This window comes from Haliotis cracherodii, unplaced genomic scaffold (genome assembly GCF_022045235.1).
Source record: "Haliotis cracherodii isolate W230 unplaced genomic scaffold, xgHalCrac1.p SCAF_5, whole genome shotgun sequence".
Lineage (NCBI taxonomy): Eukaryota > Metazoa > Mollusca > Gastropoda > Lepetellida > Haliotidae > Haliotis > Haliotis cracherodii.
Window position 1 is genome coordinate 11922259 of NW_027266308.1, and position 23586 is coordinate 11945844.

At 41.8% G+C, this 23586-nt stretch overlaps 1 protein-coding gene and 1 long non-coding RNA gene across 2 annotated transcripts; both read right to left on the minus strand.

Moving 5' to 3' along the window:
• Positions 1-579: 579 nt before the first annotated feature.
• LOC139444001 (uncharacterized) lies at positions 580-9349 on the minus strand. The gene is made up of 3 exons (XR_011651742.1): positions 9311-9349; positions 8594-8681; positions 580-639 (listed from the first exon to the last, which is right to left on the minus strand). It is a non-coding gene; the product is annotated as an uncharacterized lncRNA (long non-coding RNA).
• A 9544-nt stretch (positions 9350-18893) lies between these two features.
• Positions 18894-19862, minus strand: LOC139442592 (golgin subfamily A member 6-like protein 25). Its single transcript, XM_071223444.1, has one exon. It carries the CDS (start codon positions 19860-19862, stop codon positions 18894-18896), a length of 969 nt encoding a protein of 322 aa, XP_071079545.1.
• Positions 19863-23586: the final 3724 nt, after the last annotated feature.

The following is a 23586-nucleotide window of genomic DNA, read 5'->3' on the forward strand; positions in this document are numbered from 1 at the left end:
TTGGCGGGGTACATGCTTTGCAAATCCTGCAATCGACCGAAATCTGCACGACAGTTTACGAACCGGATTTCGATTTCGGTGCGCGATTTTGATTGGACTATGCATAGACTCGTTAGTCCAGCCAAAATGTAACTCCATAATACCAGCCTAGTTCGGCAAGGGTGGAAACTGGACTTGTATAGTCAGTTTACTCTCTTGCCTCGGGAAGATGTAAGCTGACACGCTGTGATATAACTGGAATGCTGTTAAAAGCAGCGTTAAACCCAACAAACTACTTGAATTAATACACTGAGTGAAAAACGACAAACCTTGTTTGAATAAAGAACCAACGATGTCCCATCCTATCCCCAGACATCGACGCACACAGCTGGCCTTCCTTGTCTTCTGTCTGTTCCCACTGTTTGGCTGGACACTCTCGAGAAGGAGCATTATGACAGGGAGAACCAGGACTACACTGAGATAAACAACGGTAACAATGGGACTTAGTGGACGTGTCAGGAGAAAGAATGACTTCTCCGTGCCGGAGGGCTCCTTGTACAGTATCACCAGGGCATCAGTTTTAATCATAGGGAATATGTAGTCCAGTACCTTTGCACGCCCTTCATGAACTGTCAAATCACTTGCCACCATGTCGACCTCCTTTAACAAATGTAGAATCAACATATTTTATATGGTAACCTTCATACAGACAAGGCACTCGTGAAGAGCAACCTCCTCGTGGTGAGTGCTGGGTAGCGCTAAAAGCTCTTCCCACGTGTGGAACCGGGGCAGAATATTTCCACAGCCTCCCATTGCTGGTCGTATGAGGCGACTAAAATGGGCAACCTGTTTGCCGTGGGTTGCGCCCCTGTGTCGGTGGAGGAAGGTAGTCTGGTGGTTGAGGGCACTGGTTCCAGGATTAGCGTTCCTTTGCCCAATACACCACTTTGACCCTGACTTCACCTAGACGGGTGGTAGAATGGGCCCGGTTCTATCAATCGGCTGGTCACGCCAAGCCCTGTGCATTAACATTGTCTTGCACAAAATTGAACAAACTACAATATGTCAACAGTTGCAGTTAATCTGTTTTCAACTTGGACAAGTTCATTGAATTGTGAAGTTTCTTTGTTTTGCACATTACTGTCATATTTAATTGTATATTTTTTGGTCTTGGTCACTCAGTTCATTTAATTTCAATACGTGTTAAAAAATGAATACTAATCATTGCCTAGAGTCAAATATGCCCAGAAGGCGGTGGCTCATGGGCCAATCCGGTGGATCTATTAATCTTGCATTAATACTTCTGCTTGAGTATATCGCCCCAGTATCCTTGGTGCTGTCAGTTGGAGGCCCACTGGCATATAGCATTGTCTTATTGATACTCCGTGGTGGGTGGGGAGCTGGGCCGATGAATCTCTATACACTTACCATGATACCCCCAAAACAACTTAAACGTACGTTGGATGATAGTACATCTGATGATGATACTGTTTCAAGGAAAAAGTCTGACTTTTGGTCTCGATTTTTGGTAATCTCAGCATCTGATGATGGTCCTCTGAAGATAAATCCCTTTGCTCTTTCCAAAGCAATTTATGGTATTGCTGGAGACGTCGTGACCATGAAAAAGATACGATCTGGCTGTATCCTGGTTGAATGTAAATCTGCTTCACAATCAGCTACGCTGTTGGCTGTTAAACATCTCGTTTCTGTGCCCGTTACTGTTTTAGCACACAAATCACTCAACAGTTCTAAAGGCATTGTCAGGGATCGGGAACGTTGTCTCTCAGACATGTCTGAAGATGATATAGCCTTTGAACTGAAAGACCAGGGTGTTTCAGGAGTCAAACGATTTACCAAGAGACAGAACGGTCAAATTGAAAAGCTAAACACGTATCTCTTTACCTTTTCTCTTCCGGTTCCACCAAAATCCATCAGAGCAGGTTGTTGTAATATTGGTGTGGACAAGTACATACCGAATCCACTCCGGTGTTACTCATGTCAAAAGTTTGGGCATGGTGCCCAATCATGTACCAACAGAAAAAAGTGTCACCGATGTGGACAAACTGACCATGATACATTAGATTGCTCAAACGATCCGAAATGTGCTAATTGCTCTGGAGATCATGTTGCATCTTCAAAATCTTGTCCTGTCTGGCAACAACAACACCGGATAGTAAAATTGAAACATGAGAGGAATATTTCTTTTTCAGATGCCAAACATTTGGTAATGTCATCTACCACTCCAACTGCAGTTGTTTCCTATTCAGCAGCCGTTGCACGTCCACCTAAACAAAACTCCAGATCTGTTCACTCTGTTGAATGCCAGACGGTCGTCACCTGGGTTAGGACCAAGGAGTATTCACTTCTCGATACTCAGTCTGTTGCATCTACCCAAACAAACTCTCCATCTAAATCACTGTCTCGTTCAACATCTCGTTCACCATCTCCCTCTGTGGTAAATGCCAGCAAGACATTCAACTATTCACAGAAATCTGATCGAATACCAAAAGGTCAACGTGATCCTGTCCAACTTTTCAACAAATTTCAGATTCTAGAGGACATGGATGTCACACCTCATCCCCGAACGCGAAAGAAAAGTCATTCGCCTCGGGCTAGAAACAGATCTCCTGTAATGCCACCTCCTGTAACATGAACACTAAATACCCACTAATTCAGTGGAACTGCAGAGGTCTTAGGACCAATTTTAATGAGGTACAGTTATTAGTACAAGATGTTAAACCTTCTGTTTTCTGTCTTCAAGAAACATATTTAAAGCAGACAGATAAGTTTGATTTGCGTCAGTATAATGCTTACCATTCCTTTTCTCCACCAGGCGACAAAGCCACTGGCGGTTCCTCTCTCTTGGTGAGGCAGGGTATTATACATAGCCCTGTTCATCTTAACACTCCTCTTCAGGCTGTTGCCGTCCGTCTAACTTTGCATCTTGCATTTATTCTGTGCTCTTTGTACATACCTCCATCTTCTACGCTTCAGCGATCTGAGCTGCAGTCCTTATATGACCAGCTGCCTCAGCCCTGCATAATCATGGGTGATTTGAACGGACATAACCCTTTATGGGGAAGTAGCAGCACTAACACCAAGGGACACACGCTAGAGGATTTCATATCTGACAATAGTCTATGTGTTTTTAATGATGGTTCCAACACATATTTACACCCTGCAACAGGTAGTTATTCCGCCTTGGACCTTTCACTCACAGATGCAACACTTTTGGATGAATTTTCGTGGTCAGTTCATGATGATCTATGTGGTAGTGACCACTTTCCTACAATTCTGACAGTCAATAATCCATCTGACGTTCCACCGTCAACAAGATGGAATTTTTCAAAGGCCAATTGGGCTCAATTAACAACTCTATGTACCAATAACCTAAAACCTGAAATGTTCAGGAATATTGCTGACCCCATTCAGTTTTTTTCAGATGAACTGAATGCAATAGCCAATGATACCATTCCTAAGTCCTCTGCAAATCCACACATTCGCAAGCCATGGTTCGATAATGATTGCAAACAGGCAAGAAAATGTAGGAAGAAAGCGGAGAAGTATTTCCGAAAACATCCTACTGTACATAATTTGAATACTGTTAAGATTACTAGTGCCAAGGCACGACGAACTTTCAAACAAAATAAACGTCATTCGTGGAGAAACTACGTTTCCAAGATTAATTCACGTACACCTATATCAAAGGTGTGGAATATGGTCCAAAGAATTAAGGGCAAAGGCTCAAAATCAAGTGTTCATCATCTTAAGGAAGGTGATCACTTCTTGGAAGATCATTCAGATATTGCAAATAAACTTGGCGAAACGTTAGCTAAACACTCTTCTTCATCAAACTATCACCCAGAATTTCAAAAATATCAGATACTTCACGAAAAGAAGAGGATTAATTTCAACTCTGAAAATGGCGAAGACTATAATGAAGTCTTTTCACTACATAAGCTACAAACAGCCCTTGGGCAAGCTCATGACACGGCAACAGGGGCTGATAATATTCACTATCAGCTTTTGAAGCATTTGCCCGAATCCGGTCTTGCCATACTTTTAGAAATATTTGATGAAATTTGGACGTCAGGAAATTTCCCTCCTTCTTGGCATAATGCAATAGTTATCCCTATACCTAAGCCGGGCAAGGATCATTCAGATCCTACTAATTACCGACCTATATCATTAACAAGCTGTGTTTGCAAAACTATGGAACGAATGGTTAATAATCGGTTAGTGTGGTTTTTGGAATCTAATAATCTGATTACAAATATTCAATGCGGTTTCAGTAAAAAACGCAGTACTATCGATCATCTAGAATCTTTCATAAAAAATGCGTTTGTTTCTAAACAACATGCTGTATCTATCTTTTTTTGATTTAGAAAAAGCGTACGATACCACATGGAAGCATGGCATTCTGAAAGATCTACATGACTTTGGTTTGAGAGGCCGCTTGCCTTGTTTTATATCCCAGTTTTTAACAGACAGACAATTTCAAGTTCGTGTGGGATCTACCCTGTCTGATCATTACAATCAGGATCAGGGTGTCCCACAAGGCAGTATTTTGTCAGTCACCTTATTTAGTATTAAAATAAATAGTCTTTCGAAGGTTTTAAATAATTCAGTTGATGGATCACTTTTTGTGGATGATTTCAATTTATCATGTCGTGGTAAAAATATGCATACCATTGAGAGACAACTGCAACTGTGTCTCAATAAAATTCAGAAATGGTGTCTTGAAAATGGTTTTAGGTTTTCCAAATCCAAGACAAACTGCATACATTTCTGTCGTCAATATAAACCTCATAAGGATCCGGAGCTGTCTTTAGATGGTACTGCAATTAAAATGGTAGAGGAAGCCAAATTTTTGGGGTTAATCTTTGACAGACATTTAACCTTTCTACCACACATTAAATATCTTAAAGCTAAATGCCTGAAGGCCCTTGATCTGCTAAAAGTTGTCTCAAATACAAATTGGGGTGGGGATCAAACAACTCTCCTTCATTTGTATCATTCACTTATCCGGTCAAAACTTGATTATGGCTCCATTGTATATGGTGGAGCCTGTAAAAGTAATTTAGAAAAGTTAAATTCAATACACCATCAAGGACTACGGCTCTGCCTTGGAGCATTTAGAACATCTCCTGTTGACAGCTTATACACAGAGGCTGATGAACCTTCTCTTCAACAACGCCGTATAAAATTATCACTACAATATATCACAAAATTGGCTTCAAATCCTTCAAACCCAGCATATGACTGTGTATTCAATCCCCCTTTTGAGGACCTGTTCAATCGTAAGCCGCATCTCGTTCCACCACTCGGGATTCGTATTCAACCGCATGTCATTGCTGCTAATATAGATTTAGATTTAATCACTTCTTATCGACTACTCTCTACTCCTCCTTGGCAGTTGGTCAGACCAGAAGTGGACCTTTCACTCACTCAATTCAAAAAATCTGACACAAATGATTTAGAATATCAACAGGAATATTTACAATTACGCCGCAAATATGATTCCCATCGTTCAATCTTCACGGATGGATCCAAGGATAGTGGTAAAGTTTCCAGTGCCACTGTTATTGGATCAAAAACCATATCTACTAGAATCCCAGACAATAGCTCCATTTTCACTGCTGAGGCAAACGCTATAAAAACATCCTTGGACTTTATTCAACATCAATCTAACAGTAAACAATTTATCATTTTTTCTGATTCTCTTTCATGCCTTCAAGCGCTAAAAAATGTCTCTCTAAATCATCCATATATTCTTGACATTTTAGAATTATACAATGATCTGTCTACTAGCCAATGCGACATCATATTTTGTTGGTTACCAAGCCATGTTGGCATCGTGGGCAATACAAAAGCTGACGCTGCAGCTAAGGCTGCCCTTGTAAAGCCTGTCTCTAATATTCTGATTCCACACTCTGATTTTAAATCTTGTATAAAAGATTATATCAGACATTTAAGGCAAACAAAGTGGAATACCCAGTTAGGTATGAACAAACTGCATGCAATAAAACCTACTCTTGGATATACCTACTTGGGTTGCCAGTCACGACACGATGAAGTTGTTTTACGACGATGTCGCATTGGCCATAGCCGTTATACGCATGAATATTTGCTTAAAGGTGAAGATCCTCCGTTTTGCATCCCTTGTGATGAGAGAATTACAATCAAGCATATTTTGCTTGATTGTATAGACTTTTCTCTCACAAGGGATTCTTATTATCATTCAACGTCTTTAAAGGATCTTTTAAATAATATCAACGTTCATTTAATTCTCGGTTTTTTAAAAGAAATAGAGTTATTTGATAAATTTTGAATTTTGAATTGTTTTAAATTAGTGTGATATTATTAACAACTAATATTTTTGAAGGCGGTGCTACTCAGGGGGTTAAAGTAGCATAAAATTATTGTCCTCTTGACTCTGGTACGCAAGTCCATCTAAATAAAAGTGTGTAATATCAACTAGTGTTTTAACTACTTGACTATGGTTTGATCTTTTAATATTGGTTAGCATTGAAGATGACCACTTGTGACCAAAGTGATGACATAAATCCTGCTGGGAATCATGCAGGTAGCAAAGGCACTGTAAGTCCCCATGATCCCCAGTTAGGTGGTCTAGCTTTGGTTACCAGAGGTATATAGCCCAGTTTTATCTTGTACAAAGTCTACTGAAGAATTCTTTGTTTTTTATTGTGAACTGGTTTGTTTTATACATTAGCTGTGATACATGACTTACTGTTTTACTGTCCTTTGTCGACGGGTATTTACTATAATTAACTTGTTTTCATCGCAATATGGCTGCAATATTGCCGATGCGATGTAAAATTTTAACTCACTCACTCACTCACTCATACAGACAGACCGCCTCCGTGGTCTAGTGGTAGAGCGTCGGCCCGGAGAGCGGAAGGTCCGGGGTTCGATCCCCGGCCGCGTCATACCAAAAGTCGTTAAAAGTTTGTACTTGTTGTTACCCTGTCTGGCGCTCGGCATTAAGGGGATAAAATAAGGACTGGTCGGCTTGGAGTCAGTATACTGTGTCTGAGTAGGGTATTCATGTGAAACTGCGGCATGGTATCTCAGCGTGCTAGCACTAAATCGGCATCAGTCCGGACTAGTACAAGCAGCCACACACACACTCACACACACATGCATGCACGTCGCTATATAAGTGTCACGTGTCGTTTCACGCGACTGGAGGATTCGAACCTCAGATTCGTCATGAGTAAGATGATTGGCCAATCCGGTTACGTGAGTGAGAAAACAATAGTAGGCCAAAGAAATAGGTCTTTATAGAACACTAGAAAGGCGTATTCAGTTTTTATTCATGCTGCCAAGTCAGGAGGTCATTTGCAGCCAGAGATGTACAGAGTTGTATCCCTTAACTGCCAGGATCCGCTGGACGTGTACTCGAATGTAGGTACCATGTCAGAACCATACTGCTTGTATGCTAAAGGATTATGACATCGGTAACTTCAGTATTTTCGCCCACTGTAAGCTCATACGTTACATGTGAAATACTGGTAAAGGCAGAGTTAAATATTAACATACTCGCTCATTTACATATTTCAATACTCAGTGTATGTCAGTGCAGTTTCTAGTTTGTAAATTTTAAAAAATGAACATGTGGCAATGCGTTCTTTAACAAAACTCAAGCACTGTGCACGCTTGAGTACTTGATTGGTCAGGGTGCGCTGTTTTTCAGCTCGAAGGCTTGCGCGTGTCACCATATTTTAAGCCATAGATGCATAAAAGGGTGTTTCATGTGTCTTTGTATTCACAAAGAGTGGGTGAGTGAATTAAAATTTAACGTCGCATCGGAATTATTTCAGCCATATAGCGACGAGACCAAGTTAATATATTCACAATCGAGTAATTTATGCAAAGTAATATTACAAGCAATTTATGAAACATATTTGAGCATACTATATTTAAAAACGATTCATGAAACATAGATGAGCATAACACTATCATGTATATAGTTTTAAAACATATATAGGCCACCAGTAACCAAAGCTAGGTCACCTCGCTGGGGATCATGGGGACTTACAGTACCTCTGCTTCCTGCATGATACCCCATCAGGATTTACGTCATCACTTTAGCTACTGGTGGTTGCGCGCAATACTAGCCAATATTAAAAAATGCTCAGCATTGGGTCAGCTTAAAAACATTGGTTGATGATAGTTACATCGATTATAATTCACATACATATTTAATATATATCATACATACATTCTTTTAAATAGCTGATGATAAGATGCCCGCTGACACGGAAAAAGAGATCTTTCAGATTTGCGCGCTTTGATAAATATAAATGTGAATCCCTTGCGATTGCAAAGTCCACACATTCAGTATTCACAAAGAAGCTTATAAAACGTATCTTGGGGAATAGGCGATGAAGAAATTAATTAATGTCATATCCTTATTAATTGGAAATTTCCCTTGCAGGAATATCTGCAAATAACGTGTTCAATATCATTATCATTAACACGAATCACATATTATCGCTATTGATTAGCAACTGGCATCACCTCAGAGTTTTGATTATTGTATCTATATTACAGACTTGGTTTAGGTGTCAATTTGATGGATACTCCTCACCCTTCTGTGGAGCTGTCCAACGAGCCCATTCCACTTCCTGTTTTCTATGAAACCCCAGGTCATGTCTGCTGGTTCTGTCATGTGGAAGCTAGACACAGAAAGTAAGGAACTGCAGGATGAAATAGTTTGTTTGTTTGTTAACGCCGCACTCAGCAATATTCCAGCTATATGACGGCGGTCTGTAAATAATCGAATCTGGACCAGACAATCCAGTGATTGCCATCATGAACATAGATCCACGCAATTTGGATCGATGACATGCATCAACCAAGTCAGCGAGCCTGACCACCCAATCCCGTTAGTCGCTCTTACGACAAGCATAGTCACCTTTTACGGTAAGCATGGGTTGCTGAAGACTTATTCTACCCCGGATCTTCACGGGTCAGGTGAGAATGTTTGAAGCACAAATATGCCACTGATGGTAATATATGCTGATGATAAAGTCGTAATTGTACACTCAGCTTTAAACAGAAATTCGTTTAATTATGGAAGTGTTGTGTGTATTTTACTTATATCAGAATGAGCTACACTAAAGAGAGCATTATGAACTTCCCAGCGCTGTATCTTGACATATAATAAGTTTATCCCGCAGTGACATTAGCACATTTACAAACCAAACGTCTTTTCCACAGTCACAACAGTAATTGATATCGTAGGCTTGTTCCTTTCCTCATAACATATATCAATAACAGTCCATTTTAAAGGCGAGTTCCTTACCTGAAATTAAGCTTCCTTCCAATCGCCTCCAGAATATCCATGCAGTAACCAGTGAAAGTGGCAGTCCCGTTAACAATGTCTTTATAGACATAAAACGGAGTCTGTAAGATATTTATAACATTTAAAGGATAAATACCATTATCAGAGAAATAAATGTAATGCGATTAAGAAATATTATTTAACCCATTTTACCAAAATACGGACACATTAAACGTTTAAAAAACACACATTTGAGAAAACGATTATTGATACAGCTTATATATACTTTAGAGAGTATACTATGCCTTCAATTCAACAAGAATATCGCCTTTAAACAGATCAATGCCATTATGTATTACTTGCAAAGATACCAGCATGTGCAACTGGATAGGATACTGTCAATTACCCCCAGTATAGACACGACGACCTGTCTTCCGTTGTAGCCATACGCCGTGTTAGGGAAGATACATGCCTCCTTGTAGGACGCCCCGCAGTCCGATACCGCCGTGAACAACGACGTTTGTTGATGGTGTCGTAGGGTCAACAGCCATGATGCGATCAACTTTGCTTCACATTTGTGGTACTAGCATGGAGAACAGAAGGTGATAAAAAAACCATCATTTTGTGAAAGCCATGGATACCATCAATAAAATAAACATCCACTCGAAAGCGAAGATTTCAAGACGATGTTTTTTCTAAACAGCATTGGAATACAGATATTTAAATAAGTAAATGAATTAATGCAAATGGTATTCGCATACCCAGTGATTTGGGTTTTTCGACAATTTCAGCAATATTCCAGCAAAATTACGACAGAGAAAGACCAAGTTGTACTTATGTGGAAAATCGAACCTGGATCTTTGTTGCAACGAGACAACACTTAAACGACTGGACCAGCCAATCTCCCATTAATGAAAATCAAAACGGCATCCATCTTATAACGTATCTGAAACTTTGTGATCTCCAAGGTCACCTTCATGACAAGCGATTTCGAGACAAGACTATCCAGTCATACACTTTGCACATTTGAAAGAAACATCTCTCCTATGTAGGTACCGTTAATTTGTCCGTTAAAATAGCTGCAACGTTCTCCAACTGTGTGATATTGAGCTGCTTCAGATCCGCCCCCGTAGTCAGAAGGAGCCATTGGGAGTGATGACGGAAGTCTGTGGTCCGGTTAGACCTCTCATCGAACATATCCACCTACATGTAATGTAAAAATTGAACTGTGTCCGCAAGTGCCCACAAAATACACACCCCCGCACGCACGCACGCACGCACGCACGCACGCACGCACACCACCCATCCCCCCATCCCCCCCCCCCCCCCCCCCCCCCCCCCACACACACACACACGCACTAAGACGTGGCAGATTATATGTCATCGTCCCCGGCGTCGTGAGACATTGATCGTGAAATAATGCATTAAATTGCTTGGATCAGTTTCGATTATTTACAGGACGCCGGAATATTTACAGGACAAGGGAATATTGCTAATTGGAACATAAAACAAGCAGCCATCAAACAAATAAGCATTCATCAAATGTCGTTAAGATCAACCAGTAATGCATAATGACGTTGACTTGAGTAGAAATGTAAATATACGAAAACAACACGTCAGCATGAAAGGAATACCAGTAATGATTTGGTTTGTTATGTTTGTTTGTTGTTTAACGCCGCATTCAGCAATATTCCAGCTATATGACGGCGGTCTGTAAAAAATCGAGTCTGAGACCAGACAATCCAGTGACTTGTGTAATGAGCATCGATCCACGCAATTGGTATACGATTACATGCATCAACCAAGTCAGCGAGTCTGACCACCCGATCCCGTTAGTCGCCTCTTACGACAAGCACAGTCGCCTTTTACTGCAAGTATAGGTTGCTGAAGACCTGTTCTACCTTATGTTACTCACAACAAATGACAACAATTTATTTCAGCTATCTCTTTATCTTGAAAAAATGTTTAAACTTAGAAATTACAAAGCCAATATAAACTGAAGCGCTCTGTCAAAATATGTCAAATATTATCCAATCATTTATACTATTGGCCTCTTCGCCAGACTTTACGAAATAAATTCTGTTCTGTTGTGTTCTGTTTTCTACCCCGGATCTTCACGGGTCACCAGTAACGAACATTTTAACAGAGTTGCGTCCCTTAGGCACGCCAGAATCATATGATCGGTCCGAATCACAGATTCGCCTGACTGTGATTGTTTTAGCTCCATACAGTGATCGTTGGTAAAGTAAAGTTGAAAGTGGTAAACGGAAGACCTGCATAACTTCTGGTGTCACCACTGATTCATTCATATTATTTTTTCTGGCGTTGACGTTTTGTTTCAGCACGGTGTATAGAACCCTAAGTATAACAAGCCATGGGACAATAGGCGATAAAGAGAGGGTATTACACGAGCGAGAGTGAGGGTTATACATGAATTCTTACACGGGTTTCGTGAGATCAGTATGACACAAATGCGAATGATAATTTGTTTATTACCAATTTCTTTTATTTCTTCATCTTTTTAAGCTGCCCTTGAAAGAAATGCACTGATCACGACCACCGTCTTATTAGAAAACCACAGTTGTCTTCAGCTTTGACGTCTTTTCTGGTGTAACGTCATTCCGACCTTACGTCTCAATAACATTCCAATGTCATCAACAATGCCGTCTTGTGCGCGGAAGTGATATTTGCACTTGCACTTTTTGCAGGATATTTTTATGTACTCGGTTATTTCTAACCCTACGGGTAATGCAAATATATACGAAACCTACCCGCAAAGAACTATGTAGAACGAAGCGTGGTTTATTTCACGATAAACCATTGTTCTATCATGACGTCATTTCTGGTGATTCGAATATGCGCTCGCAACTTGATGACATCATATATTGGACGACGTTACTTTTTTAGATAGAAGTGTCTAGTAAGTTGTTCCCCATAGATGTAGCTGGGTCAGACCGAAAAACGCAGTGGCCGAACGATCGCATGCCAGAGTGGGAGAGATATGACAATCGGTATTAGGTGAAAAGGAACAGATAATCGACGCGAGGATTGTGAGAATATGCGGGAAATACCAAATTTAACCCACCTGTACGTAAAATGGACTTGTCCGACATTTCCGTGGTCGGATTCTATTTAGGGAGTCATCATTATTAAGTTTGGGTAAATAATTGTATAGCTTATACATTTTATCAACATCCTTAAAGAGGCTGTACATAATGTTAGGGGCACGGGTGGCCTAGTCGTCAAAGGCGCCGCGATTCGCTGTGCAGAGTTGCGTCCCTTGGACTCGCCAGAAACCTATGATTGTGGGTTCAAATCACGGTTCGCCCCAATTATGTTTCTAGGTTTGTCTACACCATTCCCGTGCTCGTGGGTTTCACCAAAGTGGTAAACGTCTGAGACCTGCATCACGTCGGGCTTTCCTCCCACATTAAGCTGACACGCCGTGATATAACTGGAATACTGTTAAAAGCGGCGTTAAACCCAACTCACTCACTCACTCACTCACATAATGTTAATCTGTCATATAAGAAATACACGACTGTTTAACGTACAATAAAACACTGTGTGGAGAATAAACCACTCTAGGCTGCGTCCCTCATGGTTTATTATCACTGTAGTGTTTTACTTTACGATAAACAACTCCCACTCGTGGTTTATTTCTAAAGTATGAGGCACATACCTGTCGTGGTTTATTTCTAAAGTGTAAGGCACATACCTGTCGTGGTTTATTTCTAAAGTACAAGGCACACACCTGTGACATGAGCCTGGCAAGACGTCTCCTGCTGACTGTGACGACGACTTTCATGTTTGGAAATAAAGCCCTGTTCACCTCTTGAAGCGTTGCGTGTATGTTGAGCTTACTGATGTCATACATTAAACCCTTAATGCCGTGGACCATGTCAATACCTGAAATGGAAAACAGATAACTATTGTGTTTTGTGTCCTCTTTGTCAGCTTTTCACCTGTCGGTATAACTGTTATATGACGACGGTTTGTGAATAAGCCTGGACAAGATACAACAGTGCTTGATCATCAATAAAACTCGCAGTCGGATACGACAAATCAGCTACATAAATTCATACATTCGGGACTTTCCCGTGAACAATCAGACTGTGAAAAATAGTGACTATTAAATTGTACTGATGTATTGAAGAAGGATTTGTTACTGTGTGAGGTAACATCTGGCTGCTCACATTCCTGCCTTTCAACTCATAGACAAAGATTCTTTAGCTTCTGCCTATGGGGGGGGCGTTCAATAAGTTTTCCAACTTCAATATAAGAAGAAGTCGCAGAATATCTGTTGCACTTTTATTTATCAATATAATCTCCATTCACCTCAATACACTTATTCCACATGTCCTTCAAGCTTTTAATACCACTTTTATAGAAATCCGCAGATTGACCCTCCAACCATGCATCTGTGGCAGCCTTTATCCTGGAAGCGTCTTCCAATAGGGCAGATTTCATTTGCCGGAACAGGAAATAGTCACTGGGGGCTAAATCTGGGCTGTACAGTTAAATCATCCAACCTACAGAGGCGTGCTTAGAGGGCCAATCTGCGGATTTCTATAAAAGTGGTATTAAAAGCTTGAAGGACAAGTGCAACAAGTGTATTGAGGTGAATGGAGATTATATTGAAAAATAAAAGTGCAAATGATATTTTGCGACTTGGTCTTATATTGAAGGTGCAAAACTTATTGAACGCCCCTCGTAGTTTGCACCTAATCTCATTATACTAGATCTTGTACTCTTATACAATTTCTCTATCCGTCACCATCTGACAAACCACCATGGGTTACACCAGGTGAACCCTGAGCGAATATTGAACGCCCAATCAAAACGAAGGGCGTGTGGGTTCTTGAGCCAATCAGATGTCACTTTCCCAGAACGCCTTGGTTTCAAATCTTTACCACATCTTTTCTGTACAAAACACAAATATTCTCTTCGACAGTACATTTTTACGGGTGTAGGTGTTGTGGGGGCGACAGAAACGACAGGGGCTGAAATAGCACACAATAGTGTGGCTGTTATTATTCTACATTAGGAACTGTCCGTTCACGTGAGATTTGGGGCGGTCGGGTAGCCTAGTGGTTAAAGCGTTCGCTCGTCACGCCGAAGACCCGGGTTCGATTCCCGACATGGGTACAATGTGTGAAGCCCATTTCTGGTGTCCCCACGCCTTGATATTGCTGGGATATTGCTAAAAGCGGTGTAAAACACACACTCACTCACGTGAGATTTGCTGCTCCGAATCTTTCGCAGGTTCGTCCTGAGAATTCTTTAATTTTTAAGCTGATTTGCTGATTACAAAATTCACCTAATGTCCCTCTCCTAATTTTAATGAAATATTTAATTACAATATTTTGAAAAATCACACACACGTTCGCCAAATTGATATTACAATTGATAAGTTCAATCGAATTGGCTTCAACAAAACTTGTATATTGCTTTCTGAATTTCCAGGATATTTAATGCTATTTCATGACTACAGCTGCCCATAAGATAAACATGTTTATTATTTACCGGCTTCTCCGTCATGAAGGTAAACAACTGTTGACCATTGTAAGTCATGCAGTATTCCTGCAATGGTGGACGTCAAATATGGCCGATCTGGTACGGTCTGGTTCGTGATATTCCAGCATGATGACTGACCTGGTTAGTAGATAATTTCAAACAGTCGCATTTATATCACAATTATAATGGTGTCAAACCTGAAATAAACGTTAATGGCTTTCTGATTCGTGTATCACTTGACAATTCAAATGTCCGTCTTAGAATTTGAAAGATGGAATGTTCGAAAGCTAGCTCTTACGTTTTACCCTCTGTATTAATTAAGAAAAAGATGGAAATTTCGAAAGCTCAACTTCCCAACCCTTGTTTCGAAACATAAAAACCCAAAACCTTGATCGTGCATACATGTTTAGCATACGTACGGCTTAACAAAGCCTATTACTTCATAACCAAAGACGTTTTCTCTCTCATATCGCTCTCATCATTTTTGTTCTCATCTGCGTCACAACCACTACAAGTTGACCCAGCTATCCATGATGTTTAGTCACTGTCTACCAATGTTCCAACTTACCTGTTAGCAGCTGTACTGACTTCTGTGGAAACACAATGACAGCCAGTAGATGAAAGACAACTGGAAATGTTTCCATTGGGATGATATCAGACAAGTTGAATTCGAGACTGTATTTCTACGTAGTGATTCCTGATGTGAAGGCCGTTATTATAGAAACCTGTCTATTAAATCCGTGCCTTTTCTTTTTACTGTTTGGACAAACGTCGTCAAAATAAAAATAGTTTGTATTGATTAGTTCAGAATACCACGTGAGGGCTGTACACATTTCCCGAGGGCACGATAAGATTGTCTGAAGACACTTTTTCAAGCACCGAATACAAATGTTCTAGTGTTGTTACTATTGATGTTGCCAAGCATACAGAGCTGAAAAGATGCCTTATGGTATTAATGTCAACACCATCTATGAAGGATGCGGACTGGCGATGAACTTGTGACAATCAGATGGCAATTAAGCTGCATCGACCTTATCTACAAGTCATCATGGTATGTTCAAGTACAAATCAGCAACAGTATCGGTTAGTATTGAAATATGTGTTTAGAGTGTAAACGCTTCATAGACGATCAACGTATCAGAACACAACGTAACACGTTACTCCATCAATACAAAGGCAGAGCTTATCTCTGTTCCTCGGAGGGGCGGTCGGGTAGCCTAGTGGTTAAAGCGTTCGCTTGTCACGCCGAAGACCCGGGTTCGATTCCCGACATGGGTACAATGTGTGAAGCCCATTTCTGGTGTCCCCCGCCGTGATATTGCTGGAATATTGCTAAAAGCGGCGTAAAACCTCACTCACTCACTCACTCTGTTCCTCGGGTAGATCTGCTCATTATCCAGCGAGTAAAACCTGTTATACTGGACAAACCCTGGTCTTGAATCACGCACATTTCTTAATAACTTATCGATTTTTGAATGTATAGTGGGCCAAAAGAGCAATACTGGTAAACGTTATCAGTCGTTATTACCATAGTATTAGTTTGTCTGGTTGTTTCCCGTTGAGCGCCGCAGTCAGCACTACACCAGCTCTGCAACCGTGACATGAAGATAATCCAGGCAAGCTCGTGGTAAAGTGATTGAGTATGATTTTACGCCGCTTTTAGCAATAATCCAGCAATCACGGCAGGGGACACAACAAATGGGCTTCACACATTGTACCCATGTTGGGAACGCTTTAACCGGCCACCCAAAACCCCCCACCCCAAACCCCCGTGGTAGATATGAGCCGTAGGATCGTGGTAGGCATGCAATGAACAAAGCCACACCACCGATCCATTGACTGGCCACTTTCGACAACCGTGAGTCGAGTTTAACGCTGTTTTGGGCAGTATCTTAGTTTTATGAAGACAAGCATAGGTTCAATTCTTTGAAAGGCATTTTGAGGTGATACAAATAAGGAAAGAATGCATGGATGTCAACTTCTTTATTGTGAGGAACACAATGTTTCGGTGTATATGCTTACTCCTTCATCAGGTGAATGAATACAATGAGCCAGACAGCATATATATGTACATGTAAGGACAACAAAAGCAATAAGATGACAAAATGTAGAAACTTAACAAGGGAAGCCAACAGATAGGTGATAGGTGTTTAGCAATAGATAATGGAATGGAAGATAATGTCTTCCATTGTCAGTTCAGAATTGGTATGCTTATACCGAATGTACAAATCGTAAAATCGCCGTGAAAAAAAACTTTTTCACACTAAGTATCATACAAAAATCTATGCGAGGAAAATAATTCATAGGTGTTTTGAAAGTGTCTAAAGTATATTAGAACTACATATATCGTCTTCAAAAGTAGGGGATCATGAACTATAAATGTTAATACCAAGCATTAGAACAAAGATAAGTGTTGAAAACAAACATCCTTTGCATTAACGTTTTATGTCAGTAAAACGTAACATCAAAACACATTCTACAGTTTGAACGTGCCTCACCCAGTAGCGCCACAAACGTGCGTAAAGTGTTACTCTGATTTTGACGCTTTCAAGGAACATCGACAATTATGTCTGTCAATCATATTGATTCTGCGCATCATAAGTTTAGATTTACATGATTTCATTCATTGTTTGGCCAATACGTTCAAACAAGTAGCAACAAACCCAAAATGTTGACGATCGACCCAGGTCAAAGACAAGTGTACAAGATCAATTGATCTGAAACCACGCTCGAGGAAATCGCGCTCAAACGGGGGATCAAATTGTTGCAAACTTTCATCAGGTTACTGAAGTACGAGTGATGGGTCGGACGATTAGAAATCGTTTACAAATGATATTAATATATTTATTTCCATAAAGTAGGGGATTGGCAAACAAGCAAATTTTGCTTATCGGAATGCCTCTCCCAAACATGATACATATACAAATAGCAATGTATTGATAGTGACATGAGAAATAGCATACTAGTAAATTGTATAATTGGCATTAAAGGTAAGTATTGTTCTGTAAGTGTTTAATTACTGGATCATTTTCCATAACTACAGTTACATTATTATTTACATTCTGCACAACAACATCGCAGTATCATATAGCAAAGCCATTATCTCAGATAAAATCTCTAAATCGGCAAGAAGATAGAATAAAACTGTCCACCGATTTCAAAATTGCAAGATTTTTTACTGTTGTTACATTTGAATTACCATTTAGAATTGAATTTAAATCGTAGCCTTTAACGAAATAATACATGTTTTGCCTTGCTGTACTGTTTAAGGGACACTAAGAATGAAATGAAGTGCATCTTCCGTATGATAGCAACAACAACATCTCGGGCTGTCGGGCAGTGATCGTTTACAAATCGACAACATACTGACACCCCTACGTTTGGAAGGCGTGTGGGTCAACGTTTGTCAGGACAACACCCGTGCTAACGGTACACGAGTCGCCAATGATCATCTTCAGCAGGACAACATCCATAGAATGTCATGGGCCATGATAGGGGAGATGTGTCCGTCATCGTCCTAGGCTGTGGACCACGTTGGATGAGTTTGGCCAGGCGCTGCAAGAGATGTGTGACAGACTCAAATCGTCATTGTAGACTATTACGCAGGATGCCTCGTCGAGTGAATGAATGTTTGACAATCGTGGCGGTATTATGCATTGCACGTAACGTCATCTTTAAAATTGAAATTTCCCATCTTGCTCCAATCATCCTTCAAATTCATTGCAGTCATTAAATCTACTTCACTACTTCACGGTTGTAATGTGTTCCCAATTTGTTTATTGTTATGGTACAACTTTTAGTAAAAACAATATTTTTTACAGTTTTAGAAATTTAAGTTATTTCAGAGTATCCCCTACATTCTTTTCAAGAGTACATGTCAGAATTCAAGACTTAAGAAACCTCATTATGATTTCAAACAATTGAACAGTGCAAAGTTCATCCAAAGAGAGATTATGCCTTATTTCGCAACAAACAAATATTTTGACATCACATGGGACAACTAATAATAATAGCACACAAAATGCATCCTATTCTGCGGTGTGCTATAGTGTTTAAACCTTATAAGACAAGTGCCGGCAAAAACTCTCTATTTCCTGCCATCCTCCATCCGGTTCCTGGGAACAAAGTTTCGTTTCCCAACATTCCTCTTTTGCCTCCTCTGTTGGTCCAGCTTGTGTTCCAGTGCCTGCATGTGCGCCTTGTCCTCCTCCCGCTGTTTGGTGATGAGATCCTGCTGCTTCGCCATCTCTTCAAACAACTTCTCATGCCTGTGAAACGTCGTCTCATTCTTCTTTCTGTCCTCTTCTGCCTGTCTCTGCATTTTCTCATTGCGGAGCTTTTCGTCCTCAATCGCTCGTCGAAGAGTACGGATTTGTCTGTCCTGTCGCTTCACATCAGATCGTAACAGGGCGTTCTCAGCTTCGAGAGTTTCCAGTTTACTCTCCAACTCTACAAGCTGCCCCCTTGCAAGTTCTAACAGTATATCCTTGGCCTTTAGCTTGTCTTTCAGGTCAGATATTGTTTCTTCTGTTATTTTGCTTGATCTGGACAGTTCTTCGATCTGAAGAAGCGTACATGAGATTGTTTGCATTTTTAGCGAAAGGGATTTGATTTCGATAGAAAGACTCACAGTTTCGTTCCTGGTAACCATTCTCATCTTTACTTCACTTTCAATAGTATCGATTCTCTGTATTAGTAATTCCATTTGTTTGGACAAACTCTCCTTCAGGTCTTCTGTATCGTCATTGTGATAAATGCATCTTGTATCATGCAACTTCATTGCCAGATCCCTATACCCTCTTGACTGTAATGCTTGAACGAAGACAGAAAAGGACCTTTCGCCCCTCATGACAATAGTGTCAAGGAGTCTTCTGGTCCTCTCCTTCCTTGTTTCCCCGGAGTCTATTTTTTCTCTGTCTTCTCTATCTAAAATATTTTCAGAAAACAGTTTGGCTGTCAGCTCTCTCGCTTCCACCACATCCTCTATCTCCATAACGTAGACTTTCATACACTTCTCGTCAGCAGGTTTCATCTTTCCTTTGTCAGGAAGTGCCATGATGTACGTCCACGATGGCTGGTGCCAAAAATAAAGTGGTTACATACAACATGCAGGTTTTTGTTAAATTGTAGACTCAAACATTACGATGTACGTTTTAAACTGTGATGTGACCGTAAATAAATATTTTAATTTCACAGGGTAAGTACACAGTAAGTAAAATCGGCATACAAGTAGTTGGTAGTGAAACAAAGTATCAATAACCACAGACTTTGGATGACAGCTAGGATGTAACTAGATGTAACAGCTAGGCTACAACCGGAGGTGACAGCTAGACTACAGATAGCGGTGATAGCTAGGCTACAACTGGGAGCGACGACTAGGTTACAACTGGGAGTGACAGCTGCATGTAGGTTACTGCTGCGCGTGACAACTATGCTACAACTGGAAGTGACAGCTAGGCTACAACCGTAACTGACAACTAGGCTACATCTGTGAGTGACGACTAGGCTACAACTGGGAGTGACGGCTAGACTACAACTGTGAGTGACACCTAGGCTTTAGACAGTGGTGACAGCTAGACTACATCTGGAAGTGGCAACTAGGCTACAACTAGGAGTAACGGCCGGGCTACAACTGGGAGTGATATGCTAGGCTACATGTAGGCGTGACAGCTAGGCTACATCTAGGCGTGGCAGCTAGGCTACATCTAGGAGTGACAGCTAGGCTACATCTAGGCGTGACAGCTAGGCTACATCTGGAAGTGACAGCTAGACTACATCTGGAAGTGACAGCTAGGCTACATCTTGACGTGACAGCTAGGCTACATCTGGACGTGACAGCTAGACTACATCTGGAAGTGACAGCTAGACTACAGCTTGGCGTGACAGCTAGGCTACAACTAGGAGTGACAGCTAGACTACATCTTGAAGTGACAGCTAGACTACATCTGGAAGTGACAGCTAGGCTACACCTGGAAGTGACAGCTAGACTACATCTGGAAGTGACAGCTAGACTACATCTGGAAGTGACAGCTAGACTACACCTGGAAGTGACAGCTAGGCTACATCTGGTCGTGACAGCTAGGCTACATCTGGAAGTGACAGCTAGGCTACATCTGGAAGTGACAGCTAGGCTACAACTGGAAGTGACAGCTAGGCTACAACTGGAAGTGACAGCTAGGCTACACCTGGAAGTGACAGCTAGGCTACAACTGTAAATGACAGCTAGACTACAACTGGAAGTGACAGGTAGACTACATCTGGAAGTGACAGCTAGGCTACACCTGGAAGTGACAGCTAGGCTACAACTGGAAGTGACAGCTAGACTACATCTGGAAGTGACAGCTAGACTACACCTGGAAGTGACAGCTAGGCTACATCTGGAAGTGACAGCTAGGCTACATCTGGAAGTGACAGCTAGGCTACATCTGGAAGTGACAGCTAGGCTACATCTGGAAGTGACAGCTAGACTACATCTGGAAGTGACAGCTAGGCTACATCTGGAAGTGACAGCTAGGCTACATCTGGAAGTGACAGCTAGGCTACACCTGGAAGTGACAGCTAGACTACACCTGGAAGTGACAGCTAGGCTACACCTGGAAGTGACAGCTAGGCTACATCTGGAAGTGACAGCTAGACTACACCTGGAAGTGACAGCTAGGCTACATCTGGAAGTGACAGCTAGACTACACCTGGAAGTGACAGCTAGACTACACCTGGAAGTGACAGCTAGGCTACAACTGGAAGTGACAGCTAGGCTACACCTGGAAGTGACAGCTAGGCTACAACTGTAAATGACAGCTAGACTACAACTGGAAGTGACAGCTAGGCTACACCTGGAAGTGACAGCTAGACTACACCTGGAAGTGACAGCTAGACTACATCTGGAAGTGACAGCTAGGCTACATCTGGAAGTGACAGCTAGACAACATCTGGAAGTGACAGCTAGGCTACAACTGGAAGTGACAGCTAGGCTACATCTGGGAGTGACAGCTAGGCTACATCTTGACGTGACAGCTAGACTACACCTGGAAGTGACAGATAGGCTACACCTGGAAGTGACAGCTAGGCTACAACTGGAAGTGACAGCTAGGCTACACCTGGAAGTGACAGCTAGACTACACCTGGAAGTGACAGCTAGACTACACCTGGAAGTGACAGCTAGGCTACACCTGGAAGTGACAGCTAGGCTACACCTGGAAGTGACAGCTAGGCTACAACTGGAAGTGACAGCTAGGCTACACCTGGAAGTGACAGCTAGACTACATCTGGAAGTGACAGCTAGGCTACACCTGGAAGTGACAGCTAGACTACATCTGGAAGTGACAGCTACGCTACACCTGGAAGTGACAGCTCGACTACACCTGGAAGTGACAGCTAGGCTACATCTGGAAGTGACAGCTAGGCTACAACTGGAAGTGACAGCTAGACTACACCTGGAAGTGACAGCTAGGCTACACCTGGAAGTGACAGCTAGGCTACATCTGGAAGTGACAGCTAGACTACATCTGGGAGTGACAGGTACGTTACAGCTTGGCCTGACAGCTAGGCTACAACTAAGAGTGACAGCTAGACTACACCTGGAAGTGACAGCTAGACTACAACTTGACGTGACAGCTAGACTACATCTTGACGTGACAGCTAGACTGCATCTGGAAGTGACAGCTAGGCTACATCTTGACGTGACAGCTAGACTACATCTGGAAGTGACAGCTAGACTACATCTGGAAGTGACAGCTAGACTACATCTGGGAGTGACAGGTACGTTACAGCTTGGCCTGACAGCTAGGCTACAACTTGACGTGACAGCTATGCTACATCTGGAAGTGACAGCTAGACTACATCTGGGAGTGACAGCTAGGCTACATCTTGACGTGACAGCTAGACTACACCTGGAAGTGACAGATAGGCTACACCTGGAAGTGACAGCTAGGCTACAACTGGAAGTGACAGCTAGGCTACATCTGGAAGTGACAGCTAGGCTACATCTGGAAGTGACAGCTAGACTACATCTGGAAGTGACAGCTAGGCTACACCTGGAAGTGACAGCTAGACTACATCTGGAAGTGACAGCTAGACTACATCTGGAAGTGACAGCTAGACTACACCTGGAAGTGACAGCTAGACTACACCTGGAAGTGACAGCTAGGCTACAACTGGAAGTGACAGCTAGGCTACACCTGGAAGTGACAGCTAGACTACACCTGGAAGTGACAGCTAGACTACATCTGGAAGTGACAGCTAGGCTACATCTGGAAGTGACAGCTAGACAACATCTGGAAGTGACAGCTAGGCTACAACTGGAAGTGACAGCTAGGCTACATCTGGGAGTGACAGCTAGGCTACATCTTGACGTGACAGCTAGACTACACCTGGAAGTGACAGATAGGCTACACCTGGAAGTGACAGCTAGGCTACAACTGGAAGTGACAGCTAGGCTACACCTGGAAGTGACAGCTAGACTACACCTGGAAGTGACAGCTAGACTACACCTGGAAGTGACAGCTAGACTACATCTGGAAGTGACAGCTAGGCTACACCTGGAAGTGACAGCTAGACTACATCTGGAAGTGACAGCTACGCTACACCTGGAAGTGACAGCTCGACTACACCTGGAAGTGACAGCTAGGCTACATCTGGAAGTGACAGCTAGGCTACAACTGGAAGTGACAGCTAGACTACACCTGGAAGTGACAGCTAGGCTACACCTGGAAGTGACAGCTAGGCTACATCTGGAAGTGACAGCTAGACTACATCTGGGAGTGACAGGTACGTTACAGCTT